The 22,609-nt window shown below is 40.1% G+C and overlaps 1 protein-coding gene across 4 annotated transcripts in view; it reads left to right on the top strand.

Moving 5' to 3' along the window:
• smap1 (small ArfGAP 1) overlaps positions 1–22,609 on the top strand; it is a 151,417-nt gene that overhangs the window by 38,232 nt on the left and 90,576 nt on the right. For 3 of the 4 annotated variants that reach the window (XM_050070959.1, XM_050070956.1, XM_050070955.1), the window contains one exon: positions 2,331–2,402. In XM_050070959.1, the coding sequence (XP_049926916.1) occupies positions 2,331–2,402 (72 nt within the window). The remainder of the gene's footprint in view (positions 1–2,330; positions 2,403–22,609) is intronic. The other variant, XM_050070957.1, reaches the window with a different exon arrangement.

Here is a 22,609-nt window from a genome sequence, read left to right as displayed (position 1 = left end):
AGTGGACTAACTTTGCACTTGAAGATTGCCCGTTCACTTACGTTTTAATAGGTCTGATGCTACTATGCGCCCCGGCTGTATCTAGGCTAACGGCTAACATGCTAACTATTATTTTTATGTCACTAGTCACTTGAAACAAATTTAGGACGATAGGAGACAGTTTGAAATAAACCGAAATTTCCCTTTAACTAAGGAAAGAAAAGAGACCTGAGGGGGGGTTTTTTGTTACAAGAGACTTCACGTTCACATATCAAAGTCCAGCACTTTGATATATGTTATATCATGCAAGTCAAGCACTTTGGTATGTCTTATGTTAATTTCCTCTGCATCTCAGATATGTTTTTTTTTACACCTGAGCATCTAAGAGTGCAGTAAATGTTTTTGCTGAAAAAATAAGAATCGTGAGAGAATTGTGATCTCAATTTTTAGGGTGAAAAAACATAATTCACATTTTAGCAAGAATCATGCAGCCCCACTGCACACTGACTGGCAATAAAAAAACAAAAACAAAAATAAAGCAAAGCAAACAAAAAAACACAAAAAAACCCCGACTGCTTGACTTGAAGCAATTTCAGTCGACTGAGGGTTCACCGAGTGATGATTCGGACACCTGGCTTTCAGAGTACAGCCCTACTCAGTAGTTAGTGAGTTATAGTGTGCAGCTTAATGAGATTTTGGACACTTTTGTTTTTTTCATCTATCAAATGCAGCACATTGCAGGAATCTTAACAGACAGTCACTGTTCCATTGTTGATTTCTTTCTATATAGGGCAGATATTTCACACTCCGAATTTAGATGGCAGGTGGTTTCAGACACAGCACTGGTGTTTAGAAGTGCATCGCCCAGCTCTACCAACCAGAATCCTTTGCACCTGTGCACAGGGTCAGTGCTCAGACGCAGCTCAACTGATTAAATAACCAAGAAACATAGCCGACATGATATGTGGATGAGGATCCCAGCTGTAATTTGCTGTGTTTTATTAGTAATGGTCAGATGGGAGTATAATAGCCTGCTAATGCTGTTGGAGCAAATTGTCCAATGCTAGCCTCATTAGCTTGTAGTTAATAGAGTTGGAGACTTGGTGCCTGCCAGAGCTTCAAAGATAATACACTCAAAACTTGCTGATGGATATGTCAACAAAAAATGCAGCCAAAATATAGCCGGTGTGCTGTGCTGTAGATGAATAACCGAGACTTTCTCTAATACTGTTTATGTGTAAATTGTTGCTTCCGTTCCACTGACATGAAGTCTCAAGAAAAATTGTCAGAAGTTCAAATCCAAGCAGATATAAAAACATTTTCCCCCTGCGGCGAGCCTTGACATTTGACCCAGGCTTTCTGTGTGTGACAGTTTTATACTGTGCTTTGTTTTTCTTTTTTTATGTATTTCAGTCCATTAGTCTGAAGTCAAAAAACCACTGACCTAATACATGCTCACAAAAGAGCACAAAACATAATGACTCTAGATCATGATAAATATACATGCTGATTTTCATCATTGTAAATATTGATGATTATGTGGTATTGTTTATTGTATTCTCAAGACAAATAAGCATCATAAATAACTATGCACATAAACAGCCAGTAAAGTAATTGCATTGAGAATAGAGACGAAGGGAGACACAGAGAGAAACAGACTGTTATTGTTACCATAATGGCTAGATTTTAGGCTTCACCCGCTAAGCTAAAGCTTTTCTCTCTGGCATCCTGACAGTCATTAGCTAAAGCCTGTCGGTGGCTGGCATCAGAACTAGCTCATTTACATATAACAAAGCAAGACGGAACCATTAACCTGAAAACACTACATCAACTCTCCATGCGTTAATAATGTCTGCACATTAAATCTGCATTGTGAGTGCATTAAAATCACATTAAAGAACGAGATGTAATTGTTTTCAACCTGCTATGAGGTACAACAAATCATTACCATTAGGCCTCATGTTTCCTCCCTCAGAATATTATAATGGTTGTCGAATGGTGATTTAATGAAGAAAAGTGTCTTCTTTCTGCATGCTTAAGCAGTATTATATGCTAATTATGGTATTGCAGGACAGAGACAGAGACTCAGTCATCACTGTGATATACTGTTATGTTGCTGAAGTGTTTTGCTGCATCTATTGAGTGATACAGAAATTCATTATTAAATTATATTAATTATGCTCAGATTCGGTCAGATTATATGAATATGCATTATTATTGATATCAGTGTAAGCCATTTTGGCCTAACATTACTGTGTGTATGTGGTTTTAGTAGATGCTACAACACAAATTTATAGTATAGGCTGTATATGCTGTATGCCAGTGTTTTAGACCATCTTTTCTCTTCACAGAAGGAGCGTGAAAAGAAAAAAGAGGAGAAGAAGAAGGATGCCGACAAAGTGGAGAAACACAACAACACAAAGGTACAAGTGATGTTCACAGTGAACAGATTACATGTGACCTGGAAAACAGTCATTTGTCAAAGGTTAAAATTCTTATCTTTGATTTGACGTCACCTGTGGTTACCTTGGTAACAGCAAGTGTGGTTTAATACTACAGGTCCCAGAATTCTGGAAGCAGAAATACAACAGACAGGCAAGTGGTGTATCTGTTTATAGCAGATGTGGGGGAGTCAAGTCACATGACTTGACCTGTGTCAGACTTGAGCTGCAAATTTGGGGACTTGACACTTGCTTGACTATCATATATAAAAAACTTAACTTTGACTTCATGACTTGAGACAGATGACTTGAAAGGACTTGACTTTCCTTAAATAAATATTAGCATTTTTCTAGAGATGGAGAGGTTATGTTTTGTTTTTTAAACATGATTAGGTGATATTTAATTGCAATGTGGGCAAACCTGGCAACCCACCAGGACATGACAGACCAGCAAAAGCCAACGCATGAGGCAGCTGTCAGGGGCTAGTGAAAAAATAAAACATTTTCGATTGAAGGATTATGTTGTTGATGAGAGTAATAAGAGAACAGCGATATGCAAGGTCTGCAGCTCAAAAATCAGTTACACACCATCCAACTTTATCAGTTACTACAGAACCTACCCTGAATGGGTCTTTTTAGCTAACTTATTAACTTATTGGCTGCTCATAAGTGAGCTAGAAAGCTAATGTTAAACCAGATCACCATAATTTCATACGACTCCACAGGTGACTTGCTTTACATGAACAATGACTTGACTTGTCTAGCTTGACTTATAGCGGAACTTGACTTTCTTCATTCTCACAACAGTAACTCAGGATTAACCCGAGAATTAAAGGTTAAGACTTGAGACTTGCCTGTGACTTGCACGTGAGCAAGCAAACTCATTTTGTTTTAGTAAAGAATTTGATCAATTTGAATTGGACCACAGTCTGATTTCATGCTGCACTTGGCGCAAGTAGTTTCCCACACAGCAGCGGGGCAGAGCTGGTTACCTTGTTGATGAGTTGGAGGTATACAGCCTGTTATCTGCAGGTCTCACTGTGGGTGTTCCCCCTTGTTACACTACTGTGGAAAAGTCACCAAAAAGACCACCCTTATTTTATAAATGCTTTTTTGGTGAACGATTGTGCTAACCTCAGTGACAAATACATTTCCTGTGACTGTCTCACAGCAAAAGTCATCTCATGTTTTGCTAGTTGAACACTTTGAATGTAAAGCAGGAGCAGGATATTTCATTTCAGATGGTGTTAAGTCAAGGCTGTAGCCATGGAGTCAACATTGGGGGGGGGGGGGGCAAATCTGCTCAGATAGCCTACAAACCATTTCTGATCTGAATGACAATAATTCTTCTATCAAGAAACACTGACTCATTTTTTGTACTAACACTACTGCACCGTGTAACTAATGTTACTTCTATAATCCGACTGATAGGGTAACACTACTCATTTTCTCACTGCTCTTAACTTACTTTGCTTCTTTTCCGAGACTGGCCAAAAAAAAAGCCGAATGTCTCTGCCACCCTTACTCTTGCTCATGACGACTCACTGTGAAATTACACATGCTGTCACAGTCTCCAGTCTCCTTCACCCAGTATTTTTCCTTGCCACACCCATCTCATCAGGCAATTCCACTCACCTGTGTTCATCAGCACACCTGTAGCTCATCTCATGCAATCAGCCCAGCATACATAAGCTCCAGCTCCACACACACCAGTTGCCAGATCGTCTTTGCTCTCATGCAAGCCTTTCCAGCAATTTGTCTTGGACTGATCACCGTTGCCGACCCGTTTCATCCCTGTTCCTGCCTGCTCGCCTTGCCCTCGGACTGATTACAAGATCCCGACCTGTTTCTGCTCTGACCCTGCCTGCTTGTCTGATCCCCGGCTATCGACCTCACCCTCTGTCTCTGACACCGAGCTTTCTGCCTGTAAGTCCCGACTGTGCTGGTTATCTGATCCCTCGCCTGTCTCCGACTCTCCAACTGTCTGTTCCCCTGCAACTGTTCATCTGGATTGCAAGTCACGTAATCTCCTCGTGGACGGGAGGTTACGTCTCTGACTCCCCTCCCGGCATTGCGGGTTCAAGCCCCAGCTGTACCAGTGATATTAAAAACTCTGCTCCTGTGTTGCACACGTCACCGCCTCGTGGCTTAGAGGTAACGTCGCCAACTCTCCCACCGGCGACGCGGGTACGAGACCCGCCTGAGGCAGTTACATATTTTCCTGAGTGTTCAATAAAGACTGTTGATTACTTCATCTGCTTGCTGCTTCGCATCTGGGTTCTTTCCTGTGAGTCTGGACGTGACACATGCAGCGCTAACGTTATGAGAGACACTTCCAATTTCAAACGTCACGCAGGCTTGTTGTTAGCTAGCCAGCTAGCTATTATAAAGTGGTTACATTCGGTGCAACACTGCAAAACAATAACCATTCATGACATCAAAATTTCATAACACTTTACAAAATCACAGTAAACAGTTACAATATAGCCTGCGTAACGCTCATATTACATTCTCGTTTTCCACTTTTATTCAGTGATGAATAGAGAGACAAATTTATATTGCCTGCCTGGAACGTTACCCATACAGCTGTCTGGCAACAACGTTGATGGCAACCATGGCATCCAGCCTTGGCATTCTGCTACCGCAACTCCACTTGGACAAACCACACACAGAACTGCAATACTTGAACCGATTGTAATAATAACGGGGATTTGTTATGTTTAGTTATAATTATGATGATTACATTATTTCGGATGTTGGTATGTGATTGCCTATCGTAGAATAGCAATGAAAAAAAAGTTTTTTGTTGTTGTTTTTCAGTTTCAGTTATATATTCTGGGGGACATTTTGGGCATATCTGAACACTGGGGGGGACGTGTCCCCCTCAATGTATGTGGTGACTACTGCCCTGTGTTAAGTGAATGAACAGTAAACAGGTGGGTTGATACTGATGAAATAACATAAAAAATGCTGTATTACATACAGCATTGTTTCCTTTGAATCCCCTGTGGGTGTTAAGGCAGTTTAAATTCAGCAGTGAAATGGTGGACCCTGCCACTGACAATGAAATCTACTGTACAGGAAGATAGTTACAGAATGTAAATTAATTGAAAGGATATTTGTGAAAGAATGCTGACCATAAACAGTATCCAAAATGTGGTTTGAATTCATGAAAATCTTACGTTAATTTTTGAATTATTGAATTGACATTGATGACAAACACAAAAAAGAGCTCAGAATCAGTTACTAGTAGTTACTGTAAAGCTGGGCTGATTGATACTGTTAATATCATAGTGATGAACTAGAGTTTTATCAATGTCCGACCTGCAGTTTTCCTCAGCTCTGTGGAGCATTTTAGCATCTTTTAGCTTGTTTTTTTTGTTTTTTTTGGCTTGTTTTTTTGTTTTCCTGCTAACAAACATCACTTCCAGCCACAGAACATGGCAGTTTTCAGTGAAGAAACTCTGACAAACACACTACTGTGCCAAACAGTAGCGCCAAACCAAGTTAGTAACTAGCTGTTGAACATAGGGGAGTTTTTAGTAAGTTAGAATCCAGATTTTTTTTGTCAGCAGTTCAACAGATGTGAGCTAAAAGTTGCTGGATGTGTGGAAAGGCAACTGTCTGCCAAAATGTTCTTAAAAATTATAAGGTGATACGTTATAGCACTAGAAAATATCCCACCCTCCCCCCACCCTCTTGCATCTATAATGTGTTACAGTACAATTTCAGTAGGGGGTGCTCAATTTACATACAGCGAGGCGCAGGCAAACACTACTGTACTCTTGTACAGTAATAGGTAATACACTAATAGAGTTTAGGATTTGATGTCACATCTCTGCATTCAGGTTGTACAGGGCTTAATCCAGTATACCATGATGGAAGAAATCAAATCAACGTGGCTACTCAATTCCAAAAAGTGTTGCTTCACAACATAGTTGGTGGGCACTGCTTAGGTGCCCTTCAGCAAGGCACCGAACCCCAAACTGCTCTGGGCACCCTCCTGTGAGTCAGCCCCCTCGTTGTGACATGTCTCCATAATGCACATATATAGGTCCTCTCTGTGCATGTTTGTATTCAGGCCTGTGTGCATGTGAATATATATATCTGAGGATAAAATTGAATTTCCCCTTGCAAGATTAATGAAGTTCACCTTCCTCCTTCTAGTTACTGTCATCATATGCCAGTTGATGTTCTGCTGCACACATGGCTTTACATGACTGTGTGTTCAATAAGGGATGAAACAATTAATGATGGTGTCTGAAATATACAAAGAGGTGGTAATGGGTAAAGTGTCCCCACGGCACTAGACGATTTGTGCCGTGGGTGTCAAATGATGTGTTTCAGTTGACACGACAGACATGTCTTTTGTCGATTTAATTTCGGACATTGTCCTCATGAACCATGGGAATGAAGCACTCCAAACATACACTAATGCCACTACTCAGACTGGATTTGGTAAATGGACTGTACTTATGTAGCTTTTTCTACATTAAAGCTACAGTAACTGTTATTTAAAACAAAAACAAAAATGATATTTTCTCATATTTGCTAAAATTGTCACTTTATCCGGACTATGGTAAATGAGACAGAGTCTAGCTCCTCCTACTGCTTCTATTGGCATTTGCTTGAATCCTCCACACCTGAACAAAAATAACCAGAGAAGACGCTACTCTTCTCCTACGAAAGTGGAAGTTAAAGCTAGTTTTTTTGTCGTCTTCCTCTGTTTACTTGTCTTTGTTTCTATTTTTTCACAGATTACCTATTTCATGTACTACTGTCATGATATAGTAACAGTTTTAACAAATGTGACTTAAAAAAAAATAAATATATATATATATATATATATATATATGACACAGAGATAGCAAAGAAGTTGTCATACCAGTTAGGGGCAACTGGAGGTTCAGTGTCTTGCCCAAAGAATCTTCAACAGGAGGAGCTGGTGCTCAAACCTCTCTACCTCCTGAACCACAGCAGGCCCTGTAGTCTACAATCTAGAATGAAGATACATCTTTGTAATGATTCAACAAAAGTGGTCAGGGACCACAAACTAATGTTCACATCACTATGCGGTCAAATGTATGGATGTTCTCGGCATTTAGTAGTGGCAGAGGTGTTTTTATTGGAATTCAGTTGTAGCTATGAAAACTAGCCTATAAATGCACCTGCAGCAACAAGAAGAGTAGTAAAACTGAGAATGCAGCTCACTGACATTGATCGTGCTTCAGACATCTTGCTGTTTAAGTGCGTCCAAGGCCAGAATGAGGACAAAGAGGAATGCTGCTTTCTCCGTGTGTGTCACTGTGCTGTTATGAATGCACAATGTGCGACAAGAGAGAGCCTGTGCAGTCACTCCACCTCTGTGGTGCACGAACTGAATCCTCAAGGGAATGTCCTCATACACATTCATGTTTGTTCACAGATGCTTTAGTTTTGCTCCATGCATCAGTGTGGATCATTTCTCATTCATGCACACGCGCGTAAACATGTGAACTGTATTTCAAAAACTATCATCCATGAAAGTGACAGTGTGTGTTGGATAGTGTACCTCATCTGTATCAAACACGTGAGCTGTTTCCTATATCTGTAACAACTGTTACTTTCTGAACACTGTTCTTCTTGTCTTATTTTTTTAAGTGTTATGTCACTCATTGTAATAAGTGGAGCCCTTGCTGCTGGCAGATTTATCTAAATTTAGCTTTTTTTAAATGTAGATGGACTGTTAACGCTCACTGCACCAGGGAAAGATGCTCTTACATCATAAAAGGCAACTTGCATAACATTGTGATTCAAAAGAAAATCTGCAAATGGATGGAAAGATAAATGACAGAACAAAATTACTGCTATATGCCAAGATAAGTGTTTTGAAATAAATGACTAATGCCGTTTGACTAGAACATAAATCCAGCTCAGTGAGTACAGAATGAGCTGCACTTACTGACGTGTGGAACAGAGGTCAGTAGATGTGTGTGATATGAATGCGTTTGTTGTGGAAGACAGTATGTGAGTTGCTGTGCATTGGACATTGCTTTTAACTGAGCGTACGTGTGTGCGTGCCAGAGCTGTGGTATGTGTTCATGCATATCTATACTGTGTGTGTGTGTGTGTGTGTGTGTGTGTGTGTGTGTGAGAGAGAGAGAAAGAGAGCAAGGGGGGCAGGACTGAAGGAGTGAATGTGTGTGTTTCTGGGTCATGGTTAGTAAATTCAGAATATTTCCATGGCCTGCGAAGCGGTGAGGGAATAATGTAGCTCTCAGCAGTGTGGGTAATGCTGTAGGCCTACAGTGTGTGTGTGTGTGTGTGTGTGTGTGTGTGTGTGTGTGTGTGTGTTCAGATGCTCTACAGGGAAATGGAATGAAGGCTATGGGCAACTGTACCCACTGAGAGTGAAATGTAACACAGTGGTCTGTGCTCTGTAGCATTAATATTTCAACTCGACCTCCATGTGCTCATAAACTGGACTCTTTAGCTTTTCATTACCTATTCAAGGATATGGTGACATTTAGTTTTTATTGCAATATCTCTGTCCCGATTTATTTTTTACACCTTTCTACTTTACATACTGCATTTACATTTAAAGAAGGATTGCACAAACAATAAGGATATAGCAACTTTGGTTGCTAATGCTGGACATCTAAGGGTCACAAGGGGTGTACTGAGGGGCAACTTCCAGGGCTGAAAATTGAAGCCAACGCAGAAGTGCCACAAACTGCAGTTCCTCAAATGGCCACTTAAGGCTGGCTCCAGAAACAAGTCAATCCCCATAGACCCCCATGTTAAAATGCCCAACATTAGAGCAGAAATTCATGTTCATAGTCTGTTACAAATAACTGTTTTGGTCTCTATTGCTAATTTTAACACTCATGACAACTGTACGGGGTTGAATTTTGATATAACTCACCCATTTACATTTTATTAAGGCTTAAAGTTATGCACATTTATGGGTGATGGCGCCTGAGTGACAGGCTGTACGCAAGGAGTCGCTACAGTCCATGAGAGAGAGCCACCCCTCGCTCCTCCACAGCTCCACCTCATATGGTCACTTCTGGCTCCAAAAAACAAAATGGCGCTTTTGAAATGGCAAACTCAAGGCTTCAAAATGTCAGTCCACAAACCAATGGATGAAGTCATAGTAGCAATGCCCACTGTTTCACACAGTCTAGTAATGATACATTGATCTAGATCAATATATCAATTCAGTGATCAATAATCCAATGTTATCATTGCAAAGTGAAAACACTGGTGTATCTCGTCATCTTTAAGATATACATTTATTTGAAAATCCCATGGCATGTCTGTGTCACTATTTCTGTCCAAGCGTACCTCCTTCCTAAAACATTCAAACAATGCTAGTGGTGCAGCACCAGGAAGACAATGGTAAGCAAGAAAAAGAGGGAGAAGATATTTACTCATATCGGCTCATATTGATCTTCAGTCCCTTTAATTGAGTCAAATTGAAATTGTATCGTGGCAGATTTCACACCCATTAGTGTCACTCAATGTAATCAAGTACCTTTATTTTTCAGGTACAGTAGAAACTGCATATAGTGGTAAGGGTTACAGTGATCACCCATTTTTATGGATCAAAAAGCTTGGGACAGAATCATTCCTACACAAATGCTGTTTCAATAATTCACTGATAGTAATCATGTAGTCTGCTTACAGTATTGATTTTGGGTCTTTTCATACATGGCTATATATAAAAAAACATTTAAATTACAGTATTTCTGTATCTGAGGCTGGTGCTGCAAGCACACTGAAATCATGATGAGAAAAAGAAAGTCATTTTCTCTCAATGAAAAACGTAGTCTCCTCGATGCTTATGACAACTGCCAAAAATGTGCCAACCAGATGCATTAACAAAACCTGGTGCCCCTCAGGGTACTTTGTGTAGTCTACTCAAACAACAGTATGAATGTGCATTGGGAAAGCACCTGTTGTCAAAGCTGCCCTCTGCAAGTGGATTGATAATGCTCAGTCATCATGTAATGCCCCTTTAAGTAGGCCCTGTGTGCTGTACTGTGTTTTTGAAACCATCAATAAAATTCATTAAAAAGCAGAACTGTCAATTTAATTGCTTTATTTTTATGTAATAAATATACACATGTCAATTAGATGGTTATCTGCATGAAAAGGATTGAAGAAAAAAATCAATTATAATAATCATGTGCTTATAGTGATCAATATGACAGACATGATCACAAGGCGTTTCCACTGTATTTGATTTGCTCCATTGACCAAACACATAAATTCCTGTCTGGTCATTATCATTATTATATCAATGGTTAGCAACCGTTTTGCTTTAGTGACCTGAAAAGAATTCTGAATAAGACCAGAGTTCCATTGTTGTCAACTACAGATAAGGAGATGATTGTGGAGGAAGTGAAACCTATGATCAGAATAGTCATAACTCTTACTCACATTGGGCTCACTTAGTAAAAAAGTAAAAAATAATTTATTCCCAATTTCACTATTCCTGTTACTACTCTCTCCCTCACTAAGTCTCCATGGTTCTCTCCCTGAAACAAGTCACATCTCATGAGATTTCAGAGGGAGACTTCTGCTTGACAAGACAAATGACGCAGACTGGATCAAGTGAAAGGTAAAGAGACACTTCAGCCACTTAAAATAACAATCTGAGCCTGTCTGTGGTAAAAACAACTGCTTTTAATGGACGTACAATATTGGACCAATGTCAAAAATTGTTGTTCACATCAGTAACTTAGACACCAATACATGAGAAAATAGGTTCCAGGTTGAAAAACGCAGAAGTTATCCTTGAAATAGCTGACGACGTGCCCATTGCGAAACCTGTGTTGCGTCTCCGTCCTCCCCTTGTCCTGTCACCTCTCCTCAATAAGTCTTACAAATAAAGGCTTAGATACTTAAGGTGTGAATAACAAGTTTCATCAACATACGATTTTAGATTGATTCTTTGGACAAATATATAATATTTGCTAGTATCACAAAGTCTGCCACGATATAATTTCAGTTTGATTAAATTCAGGGGTCTGTGATCAATATGAGATGAAATCAGTAACTATTCTTAATGTCTTTTTCTTGACTGCTTACCATTATTTCCCTGGTGCTGTGCCACTAGCACTGTTTGAATGTGTAAAATGGAGCTGTTCTTGGATGTACATGGTGACTCAGACATGCGATGGGAATTTTACAATAAAAGCATATCTTAAAGATGATGATATAAATTGTTTTTTTTTCACTTTGCATTGATATTATTGGATTGTTGATCATAGAATTATTATGTTGTTCCAGATCAATGTTTCGTTACACCCCTATAAAATATCCCTAAAATAATTTGAAAATAAGATGTACCATATCACGATACATATCGTAGCGTTACAGCTAAGGACGTTTTACGTTCTTGGATTAGTCTGTAGGTTATTTTGACAGCAATGTCATCAAATTGCTTATTTTTCCTGTCTAACTGCCAAAAACCTCTGCTGTGAGGTCACAGCTGACAGGCTAGTGTACGGTAGATTAAGATTCTCCTTTTGTCTGAGCTTGTGAATAATTGGGGGCTTTTTGATGAGCTTTTTCCACTATTGAGGTACATACATTGTCCCCTGCAGTCACCAAATGCACAATGAAGCACCTGGCATCACACTCTCAAGTCTCTCATGTCTGCATGTGACTTAACATTCATGTCTATGGCATCACTGTCAAAACTGGAATCACACTCATAAATCATCATATTGTCTCAGTAGACCCGCCTGCCAACATGTGTGTCCCTGCTGTTAATCTCAGGCTGGTCTTTAGTGGAGCTTTAGAGACATTTGTCTCAGGTTACTGCTGTGTAAAGCTGGTGTGAAGAACACTGTTGTGCTGTGATGAATTTGCTCCAGCGTCAGAAGAAAATCAATGTTGAAAAGAAAGATTGCATTTTATTTTAATGGCATCAAAAACAATCAGCATATGCTTTTAGCTTGGAGCTTTTACCTCCAGACTCTATGTATATTGTTACACCGTCTTCCCGTATGATCCCACAAACGCAGCATTTCAGAGCTGGTTCTAGCTGTAATGTCTCATGTGTTGCTGAACTTAAAGTGGTTAAGATCGACTGGTTCAGCCTTCATCGGCATCATACAAAATCAGTCAAAGTGGGATGCATATGTATAACAGACTGTGTGATTATTTGACTTTTAAATTAGTTATATTTTTCACTCAGTAATGCTGTCTATTGTAGTAATAAAGTTAAGTCTTTAAAATTCTCTAACCTTAAACATTTTTCTCATTCTTCACTTCAGAAAACAATAACTTGCTGCGCAGAAATTATGTAAATTGACAAACTGAATTCTAGTGTATCCAAAACATACCTGAAGGTGTCTCCTCTGGACATTCAAAAGTAGGAAAACAAATTTTCATAGTTTAAAACTTCATTAACTGAAGAAAAGTAATAATTTAAACAAATTAAGTGCTGCTTAATCTCCTGCTTACATTTGCCATATGTATTCATAAATGTAAAATGAAGGTTACGTAAGAAGAAAATTAATTTAGACTCTCTGCAGGTTCAGCCTGTGCCACCTGCCAGCAAGAAGAGTGCAGCAGCAGTTTAGACTTACACAGACAGAGGAGCCATTAAAATAAGGAAAAAACTGACCAAGGGATGGAGTGTACTGTTGTAAATGGCCAAATGTCAGGTGCTTCAGCAAAACAAAGCCTCCCCTTAACATGTTTGGTTCAAAGAAGAGCATCATGGAACTCAATCAGTGGTTGCTGGTATATTTCCAGAGTCTGTTTTTATGATTTGTACTCATACCTGTGGATATTCTCATTTATCCAGGTCATAGTTATCTCAAGGCAATTGAATCGAACGCTCATAGTTATGAGCTTTAAAATGTTGTTGTTTCATACCCTGTATTTTATGCATCACCCTTAATAAAGGTAGTGCTAACATGTCTAAAACAGGTAGGAATTCGATATTAATAAAGCTAAGAGTCTATAGCCATGCTAGCTGTTCTGTGAGGCTGTACACATTGACATTCTCCAAAACACTGATTCAGACAGCCAGGGTTTCATGCATCATATATATTAAGAACCAATCTCATCAACTTGGCAGGGAGGAGCCAGGTGTAGCTACGTCTCTGTATTTTGCAAGCTAAGTTTCACTTTCACTTCAACTCATCAGAGCTGGTTATTGGAAACAAGGTCTATCTGATATTACAGCAGATTGTTAGCTGTTTGATAACATAGGTAAGCCCATGGGCTCATGTTATCTACAACTATATTACTTTTTCTGACGTTGTAGAGAGCAATGGTCAGAGTGAACGTCAGCAGGTACGCTCAAGCTGCAGGCAAGCTGCTGGTTGAAACAGAGGTGAGGACTAATTTGCATACTTACAGATTTGTGCACACTTAAAAAGGCAAAGGTACAGAGTTACATCTAAACCATTTTAAGGCTTGAAGGCATTTAAAATGTATTTTTTTTTATCAATAGTGATCAGTTTTACGGCTTTAATCAATGCCAGGAGAGAAACATGAGCAAGTTTGACATCCTCACCATCTAGTTTAGAATACTAATGTTTACTACTTTACTTTACTACGCACTAAATACTAAGTACAGTAAAAGCACAGTTGTAAATTAAACGTTTGACACAATGATGGCACTTGAGAAACAGTCAGGGGATCACAAACTGAGTGTAGCGTTAGCTCAGGTAGGACACAATGTCAAGCTCAGCTCACATCCCAGCTACATCAGCTAATCTCAAGCAGCCCAGTCAACTGATGGATCATCTGATTGATTGAAGGGAGTCAGCTGAGAGATCACATAATTACTTTCTATGCAACTAATTGGCAAATCTCATTCAGAGTGCCCTATTTCAACTGCTCTGGCCTGCCTACTGTTGCTGCTTCCTCTGCAAGCTGCTTTGCAACTCACCTCCACCCCAGCTCCTCCTTTTCATGCTGTGTCTGACAATAACAGTGTCATTTTTGTTTGTCATTGATGCTGCTCTGTTCTGTTCCTGGGGCGTCTTTGCTGCTGCTCTCCCTGCTTTAGGCTTCCATGTAGGCGCATGGAAGGGCAGGGAGGTTTGCTCTCTCTGATTCAGGCTTTCTGCACAAGCACGTGGAAGGGTGAAGAGGTTTGCTGTCTCTGCCTTAAGGCTTTTAATGTAAGCATGTGGAAGGACGGAGTGTGCTCTTTCTGCCTTAAGGCTTTCCATGTAGGTGTGTGGAAGGGCAGAGAGGTGTGTGTGTTTCTTTGACTAAAGTGGCCCAGACTGAAATGCTATTATGATTAATCCTCTCAGAAACATGAATGTCTGAACCAAATTTCATGTCAGTTCATCCAATAGTTGTTACAGACATGGTCAGTCTCATGGTGGCTCTGGAGGAGAAGAGGATCACCAGAGTCATAAGCATGCACCCTCTAGGAACCATTAACACCTTCACAAAATTTCATGGCAATCCATCCAATATTTGTCAAGATATTTCAGTCTTGATCAAAGTAGTGGAGCAGCTGACCCACCAACTCTGCCATCCTCACAGCCTTGGTGCTCGCTTGGCCAAAAAAATAGCATAGTGGAAGCTAAATGTGTGGAAGATGGAGAAATATGCTTCCTCTCTGAAAACTGGGTTGCAGATGCAGGGAAATTATTTATTTATTAATTATTATCAACCCTTCTGGCTGAGATGTCAAAAGCTTTTACCTGCTTGATAAATAATCCACCAGACATCTGTAGCACTTCCTGTGTGAAAATGGAGGAGCTATAAAAAAAACGTGGTATCTCAGGTTTTTATAATTTATTCGCTGTAGATTTTTATTTTTCAAACTTTATCAGGCCTGTCTATGGTTTCTAATCAGTGGCCAACAATAACAACAATTTTAGTAGCCAGCCAGCACTGTACCACGCAAGCCAGCATTAAAAAGATTCACAAAGTTTCAGAAAGATGTAAACAGATTATTATTATAATGTAATAACCATTCAACATGTTATAACCATTCAACATCAAAGCAGCAACATATAGAGTTTACCTTGGCCTTCTGTTTGAAAGAGAGGAAAAGGAAGAAAGATGATATGTTACATGTTGATGTGTGATACATGTATGTTGCCAGATTTAATATCTTTGCATGCTTGTGTGTCTGTGTGTGTGCTGGCAGAGATATATGGCTTTTCTTCCTTCTTATCAGCTGAGCCCCTGCTGTCGATGAACCCCCGTGTCAAGGAGATATTTGAGGACATTTCTGAGGTTCTTGTGCGTGCGTGCGTGCATGCGTACGTGCGTGTGTGTGTGAGAGAGAGAGAGATGTTAGTCTAAGTGTATGCTGACATGCTGAAAGCTGTTTAATCTCCAGAATAGCAGGAAACATGCTGACAGCCATGTTTCTCTGTCTCCCTCTCTCTTTCTTCTCGCTCCTTTGACTTGTCCCTCACTTACTTTCCACTTTTCTCACCCTCACTCCTTCTGTTCTCACCCACTTGTCTGCTGCATGCCTTTTTCCTCTCTCTCAAACAAAGACATACTGTACCATCAAGACATAACCCCGGCAGCCTTTTCATCTGTGGATGCAGATAATATACTGTACGTATCTGCAGAGGAGATACTGGATGGAGCAGTCTGTGCTTTAATCAGCAGCCGTATTTCATTTCCTTTCGCATCACTTCATTTCCTCTCTTCCTCAGAGAGGTTTACACAAGCAGCACTTTGGCTTTTCTTGGCTCTTATTACAATTCAAACATAAATGGGTGTAAAATACTGTGAATGCACCAGCTACTGAACTAATTTTACACATGTACTGTAATGCTGAGGGAGGCTACAATCAATATGAATTGATTTTAATGTTGTCGGGTGGCAGCTGCAGAGAGAAAATTTCTGCTGATCTTCCATATTTATAAATTTGACTTTTTTGTGATAGAATATTTTACAGGACTTAATTATCCCTAACAGGTTTTTCTTCATATAAGAGACTGTGATGATTAGAGAGACTGATACATGCAAAGTATATGTGTAAGTGTATTCAGTGTAATGAAATTTGAATCAGTTCAGGTCAGGGATTCCTGCACACAGACATTGCAGTATTGATAAGTCCAGTTCCAGTAGCTATCCAACCCTCCGATTAATTGATTACACCTCCATATAGTTTGGTGACTCACAAGAAGCCAGTGAAAAATACAGTGGTGAAACGGTTGAGATAACTAACTTTTAGCCCATGGCATGTACCAAGCTGGATCCTAGCTGTGCATCAGTGCAACCAGTATCTTTTTACTGTTGTGAGATCCTCCGCAGCTCACATCTTTTAAACACCTCTCCTCCAGTTTGTAACACAGTGTTTCTGCTCCGTTGTGTTAAAATTTAAAGCCTTAAATCCAATCTGAGAAAACACTGATGTCATCATGAGGCTGATTTTTGTTATTATCCTGACAGGTCAGTTTTATTTGTATCGCCTAATATCCAGTTCCAGAGTGTGTTTATTGAATGTGCTCATGTTTTTGGTGACCAGCAAACTGAACATATCCATTTGTTGTTCACTCTGGCCACAATAAATGAAGACTGCTTCCTCCCCACTTAAATCTGAACCAAACTTTTTCTTTTAACCTAACCACAGAAGGGGAGCACTATGCTTGTCAATAGGAGGGAAACACTATTTGTTTGGGGTACAGACTTCGACACAACACACACATAGCGAGTCCAACTGCCATTTCAGACAATGCCGATTCATGATAGTTCATTTTAAAGCCAATATTGGCTGATACCGATGACGTGCCAATGATATTGTGCATCCCTCGTTCATGTGAATATTTGAAGTACATATTTGAAATATTTGAGTGTTATTAACAAATATGTACAGAGTCCAACAGAAAAAAATCTGTCTTTTTTATTAGGGCTTTTCTGAATACCATATTAGAGGCTTTGAAGCTTCAGTGATAATTACCCAAGAGTATTGGAAGCTTCGATGGGATGCGATGGGACCTTGGGTGAGCTGGAGGGGATCAGTCATATTCATATACACTAATCAACCACCCGAACCTGAGCTGACTGCAGTAGGACTGTGTGTGAGAGAGAAAGTGATTGAAAGAGGGAAGAGAGGGTGGAAGGTGGACTATTCCAAGCAATGTTTAAGTAAGTTATCAATAACTCAGAACACCGTGGGTCAGGCCATAGCACTAGATGCAAACCAAACTCTTAACAACTGTCAACGATTCAATTCACTTGTTTCTTTTCCTCGTCAGACAGCTACATAATTTAATTGAATCTGACCTGACCTCATCCATCCTCTAAAACTGAGTTATCAGTATGTCTCGCTTTCCAATCTTTACCCTTTACTGTTTTTCCTCTTTATGTCGTCATTGTAGCATAGATTAGATTGGATTATGTAACTTTTAGAACTGAAACAATTAGTCAATTAATTGATTATTTGAGCGAAAACAGAAAATTAATCAGCAACTATTTTGATAATTAATTCATTATTTTAGTGATTTTTTAGCAAAAAAAACAAACAAAATTCATATGACCCAGTGTCTCCAATGTGAGGCTTTGCTGCCGCTCTTCGTGATGGTCATGATGGTTTGGGTTTGGACTTTAAGTGTCACATATGTTGTGGTTGTTTGGACAAAACAGGACATTTGAGGACATCACCTTACAATTGGTATTTTTCACTATTTTCTTGGTTTGCATACAGAAAATAATAATGAATTATTGGAAAAGTAATCTGCCAGTTAATCAATGTTGAAAATAACCTCATGACTTTATAAATAATTGCGTACATTAACGTTGCATAATAAAATGTACCAAGACCTAAAAGACACGAGTCAAAAGAAAACATTTAAAAGACATACAGCCACTACACCACTGACACTAACACACAAACTAATACAGCTTCCAGAGTGCATTAGTGTAGCTCAGGAGTCAGCAAAGGAAAAAGAAAACAATAGGAATACATCTGATCAGTCATTAAAGGCCAATCACAAGTGATGCAACTAAGAACTAATGAATAATAATATAATAATGAATAATAAAATACTAATCAGCTCGATAATGAACTTGAAATGAAACCTTGAAAAATATCTGTTGTAACAACAATATATGTAAAACAAAACCTTAAAAACAACTACTTGAAACACCAAAGAGAAAGTGACCTTCAGACTAAAGGGTGGTTTGAACTGTCCTCTTTGCTCTCCCATTATTCTCTTTGTATTCTGCCTTATTAAGTGTAGATGCAGCTTGACAAAGGATTAACTTGTTTTATTGCATCAGTAATTAATACGTACATAGAAATAAATAGGTATTATTCATAATGATATGGAGATAATTTAAAAATAAATACTGTTGCCGTAGGACTAACTTGGCTCTGTGTCACAAGGCTTTTAATTCAGAAAATGATTGAAGTATTCATTATTCCCTGCAGTTTCTGCAGCACTGTTTGTGGGGGGTTATTTGGCTTTTGATTGCCCATCCATTTCTGTTTTGATTACAATTTAGTTTTGGTGCAACTTGTGTTTGGGTAATTAGGTGGTAAAATCTGAGCATGTGTTACTGTGTGTTATTTTAGGAAAGGGGAATTAATTGCAGGACTTTGGTGATTAACATAGTAATGTCAGTCAGACTCTTGCTGATATACTACAAATAGAGGTCACGTTAGAGATGTGAAGGTGAAAGTGTTGCTTAAGGTGGATCTATACTTGTGCGTCAGCTTTATGCAGAGCCTACGTACGTGGCCTACACAGTTGCAAGCATTTATACTTGTGCGGTGGTGTGTCTGTGTCACTCTGCAGTTACACCTCCAAAACATGAGTCAGCGGTGGGGTTTACTGTGAAGTGCTATAAAGTTTAGTGGATTCAAAACACACCCAAAACACACATTAAAAATGGCTTAATAACACTTTTAATTACAAGTACACAAATCAGCTTCATCGTGACTCGGAAGACTCACAGACAAAGCACTTGTCCTTTGCTGGACACATTTTCCTCAGACATACAACATGCTAATGTTATTAGGACAAGCCTATGGCATTTTGCATTGTATAAATAAGCCTAGCGGCTAGCGGAGATTTCCTCTACTCATATGAAGCCAGGGACAACAGCAACATTTAACAAAGGTAACGTTACAAAATTTGGCTCCATTACAGCTCACAAGGTTCACTGACAAAACAGCTGTCTTATTATATTAAACATGTTTCCCCAAACAAAAATAACATGGTAATGTTATCAGCACAAGGCTATGGCACTTTACTTCCCTGTCGGCATGTGCGTGCTACGTTGCTTCCTGGATGTGTTACATTTAGCTGATGGATAATAATTAATGATTAATGTAAGCAAAATGCTCAACATCAGTGAACACTGAAATGAAGAGACTCGGAGAACCACGGAGAAAAGTTACAGCAAACGGGGTTACTTTAATCGCAGAACTCAACATATACTAGTCTACACTGCAAAACAGATGGAAACAGCAAAACAGCCCTGAACAGTCACCCTTCAAATGCTTTTATAATGGGCGTCTGCTCGTTCATGTGCGTGTGTGTATGTGTGTGTGTGTATGTATATGTGTGTCCCTCCTCTTTATGATTTTATCATAAATTACTCGCAGGGATAATGTATGGTAAATGAACGCCTATGCTTGTATGAATGTGAGTAGGATATATGGCACTGTAACTATAACCAGTGTTCCTTACTAACATGAATATATGGTCGTGTACGAAACTCTTAAACTTGAATATGATGATGCATAAGAAAACATACGATATGGTAATATATGAACTTGGCATGAGTAACTTCTCATTTCTATTAGGGATGGGTCACGATTTTCGAATTTTCGAATAGTTTTTTTATTTTGAAAAATCGATTTTTTAATGCGACTATTACTATTCGCCGTCTTATTTCCCCCCTTTATTTGACATGCAATTCAGCTCCTAACCGCACGAGGGCAGTATAGGATTGCTACAGCGGTGAGATGGGCTACCAGCTAGTTTGATGCTCTTCTACAAACAGGAGAAACATGCAGAGACTACTACAGTCATCAAAAAGTTCCGTATGGAACAACTTCGACAAAATAAACGAAAATGAGGTGCAGTGCAAACTCTGTGAGGCAAAGCTTGCGTATCACAAGTCTACAACAAGTATGCACAGTCATTTGAGAGCAAGGCACGCAGAAGCCTAATAACTTAGGTGGAAAATGCTTTAACATTTCATGCAGCCTACATGCAGCCTCTCGGCTCAGCAAACGGTAAACAACCCCGCTGGCTTCTCTACGGGTCGCTTCCGTACGCAGTCAGTGGAGCCCAAATGAATACGCCGCGACGCTACGCTGATGTGACGCTTTGCAGCCGGTGGAGCCCAGCCGTAATGATGAATGGATCTCTGTGTGCGTGGCTCCGAGAGGGGAGGGGGGAGGGGGGGCGATTATTCGAAAAATCGTCGAATAGTTGCCATGATTTTCGAATAGTGTTTTTGCTTGTGCTGCCCATCCCTAATTTCTATCTCTTCTTCCCCTGACGTCATTCTACATAAGGTTGTTTTATTTAGTTCAACATTTATTTCACATTTTGTTCCATCCCCTCTCATCTCTTCGGGGATGATCACTACTCCAGTCCATTTCCACATAGTGTGAAGATCTCTCTTCGCTCGTTTGTCAACCTGCTCCTGACTTAATGACTTAATGGCTTAAGGTCATAATGAACCTGATCTGAGAATGCTGGCATGGGTTTCGACACAGTGTGAATTGGGAATTTTGTGGTTGCATCATACTTATCTTGATCATGGTTGTGCGGTGCTTCCTGGAGCGGCTGTGACTCCAGCGGATGTCCCGTGCTCCCTGTCTTCAGAGTCTGACTCGGGCTCCTTGAAGCACCCTCCTTTGTCCCCAGGTTGCCTGTTGGTTGCAACACCAGGCTGCACATTACTCCTGCCAACAACCACATCATTTTCCTCATTGTTTTTCAGTTTTATACTGCCCTTTGTCTCTGCCTGGACCTTGGTGCAATGGCTCAGATGATACCACGTCGTGCTTCCTTCGACTTGAACTGCTGTTGGAGTACAGTGTACGGCCCTTCCCTTCTTGGCTCGTGCCACTTTCTCCTGAAGACCTTCAGATACACTTGATCACCTGGCACCACCTGTCTCTCGGCCTCCTGGTCGGCTTCTGGCTCCTTCGCTTTTTCCTGCAAATATATAGATCTATGGATGGCAGTTAATTGTGTCATGTATTCAGACAACTCCATTTGCAGTTGTTATTGTGTCATGTATTCAGACAACTCCATTTGCAGTTGTTCCAGATTAGGCCCTTTGTGTGGCAGCCCTCATTGCTAGTGGGACAGGCATGCATCGTCCCGTAAGCATTTGGTGAGGCGAAAGGTGCGTGTTTCTGTGAGTTTGCATGTGGTAGCTCATTAGTGCAAGTGGTAGCGCATCCACCCAGTTAAGCTTCGTGCTGGCGCAGATCTTACTGATTCTGGCTTTCAGGGTTCCGTTAATTCTCTCTACTATACCCTGGCTAGCTGGATGGTATACACTACCTAATCTTTGTTTGATCTTCAGATACTGCAACACTCCTTTCACCGCTTTTTGAACAAAAGCAGAGCCATTATCTGAGCTTATTTCTGATGGGATGCCAAACCGTGGTAAGACCTCTCTGGTGAGGAACTTAATGACTGTATCCGCTCCAAGGGTCTTAGATGGAGTTGCCTCAACCCATCGGCTGAAGTGATCAATTACCACCATGTATCGTTTGCCATGTACAGATTTTATCATGTCTACATAGTCCATACACAAGTGTTTAAAGGGTCCCTCCGGGACTGGAATGTGTCCCACAGGGGTTTTCACCCCTTTTCGGACATTGTTTTCAGCACAAATCGGTTCAGTACTTCTTCAACCATTGCTTGCATGTATGGGGACCAATAGCCCTGCTGTCTTATCTTTTTCAACACTTCCCCCCTCCCACAGTGTGCAACACCATGGGTTTCTGAGATTAAAATGGTTAACAGAGCCACTGGTGCAACTATGAGTCCCTCATGAGATCTCCAAAGACCTTTCTCGTCCTGTGTTGCTCCCCTCATGAGCCATAGACTATGCTCGCTCTGACCTGCTTCTTTCTGTATTAGTATAATGTCCTCTGGTGTGACCACAGGTTCCAGAGACACTACTGGTGCCAATATTGCTTTTTTGCACTTAGAGGCTTCTTTGGCGGCCTCATCTGCCGCGTTGTTGCCTCTTATTACCGCATCATTTCCTTT

This window comes from Epinephelus moara, chromosome 19 (assembly GCF_006386435.1).
Source record: "Epinephelus moara isolate mb chromosome 19, YSFRI_EMoa_1.0, whole genome shotgun sequence".
Taxonomy (NCBI): domain Eukaryota; kingdom Metazoa; phylum Chordata; class Actinopteri; order Perciformes; family Serranidae; genus Epinephelus; species Epinephelus moara.
This window is presented reverse-complemented; position numbering and strand designations above follow the sequence as displayed.